The 1,277-nt window shown below is 39.9% G+C and overlaps 1 protein-coding gene across 1 annotated transcript; it reads left to right on the top strand.

Annotated features, from left to right (window-relative positions):
* Positions 1–201: 201 nt before the first annotated feature.
* On the top strand, positions 202–815 carry LOC107285105 (39S ribosomal protein L10, mitochondrial-like). Its single transcript, XM_015813257.1, is given in 2 exon segments — positions 202–460; positions 463–815. Coding segments are annotated over 2 exon segments (597 nt in total). The 5' UTR covers positions 202–216.
* The last annotated feature ends 462 nt before the right edge of the window (positions 816–1,277 follow it).

The raw sequence follows: 1,277 nt of genomic DNA, 5'->3' as shown, positions 1-1,277 counted from the left end.
CAGCTCGGATAACTTTGTTGTGTTGCATTTAATTTATTCTTCTAGCTGAAAACAGACTTCTCTGGCACTTGGAGAGTGAAATTGGTACCAGTTTTGTCTAAATAAAAAATGGCTGCTGTTAGTGGTTGGGGTAAAAGGGTCTATAAAACTGGCTGGCTGCCCACCCTGCAGCTTATCCGCCATGGCGCCAAATCTGTCACACCCCACTGGAAACCAATGCACATTGTGAAGGAAAAGCTTATGGCAGTGACCGAATATATCCCACCAAAACCTCTGACTTCAGAGACCTGTATGAAGCCCCCTGTCATTCTTCCTAAGGAAGAGACTGGCTATGAAAGACTCTTATTGCGCCAAGTGAAACAAATATTTCTTGAGAGTAAAATGATTGTTGTGTGCCAATACAATTATATTCCTGGAAATGATATGGTAACATTGAGGCATCGGCTGCGAAAGTATAATGTCCATGTCAGATTTTTCCCAATAAGATCATGACTCCCTTTCTTTTGGAATCTAAGTACAAGAATCTCCTTCCTCTCTTTGTGGAACGCAACCTTCTGCTTGTCAGTATGGAAACAAGGGCCCAGGAAACACTACAAATCCTGAAGCGTGTGCCACAGATTAACATGCTAGGAGCTTGCATTGACAATGTGATCCTAAGCAAACAAGGCTTTGTAAATTTTGCTAAGCTGCCATCCATAGTAACTGTCCAGGGGGAAACTGCAGGTTTGTTCTTGGTCATGACATACCATAGTAGCAGACTTCTGCACCGTGGCTCTGTTCATCTCTGTTCTTTGCTGGACCACTATGTTCAATAGTAAAATGAAACGGTTGAAGAAAAACCAGATGGGAACATCAGCTAAACTGGAAGCAGTTTAATTCTTCGATGTAAAAATTGCCATGTTTACTTCGTTGCATGCCCTTAGGTTGGTGGGAGGGGTTAGTGTGTTTGATAAAGTTCTGGGTATCAAACTACATGCAGAAAAATATACTGTCAGAGTTTAGTTATCTGGATGGGGATTATAATTATCAGGATCAATTAAGCTCTGCATTGCAGGTAGAATTTTTTTTTTATTTTATTTTTTTCCAAACTCTCCCCCATACATATACTGTGATATTTATCAGATATTAACATACATTCTTTTTACATTCTTATATATAAGATACTTTTAATGAAATATATACATGCACATAACTTTTGGTGTTGCTCGCCCATTTCCCCTTTTACTGCATCCCCACTCCTTCTTCTCTACCTTCTTTCTCCCTTCCTTCTCTTTCTT

The sequence above is a fragment of the Protobothrops mucrosquamatus genome, unplaced genomic scaffold, assembly GCF_001527695.2.
Source record: "Protobothrops mucrosquamatus isolate PMUCROS unplaced genomic scaffold, P.Mucros_1.0 scaffold149, whole genome shotgun sequence".
Taxonomy (NCBI): Eukaryota; Metazoa; Chordata; class Lepidosauria; order Squamata; family Viperidae; genus Protobothrops; species Protobothrops mucrosquamatus.
This window is presented reverse-complemented; position numbering and strand designations above follow the sequence as displayed.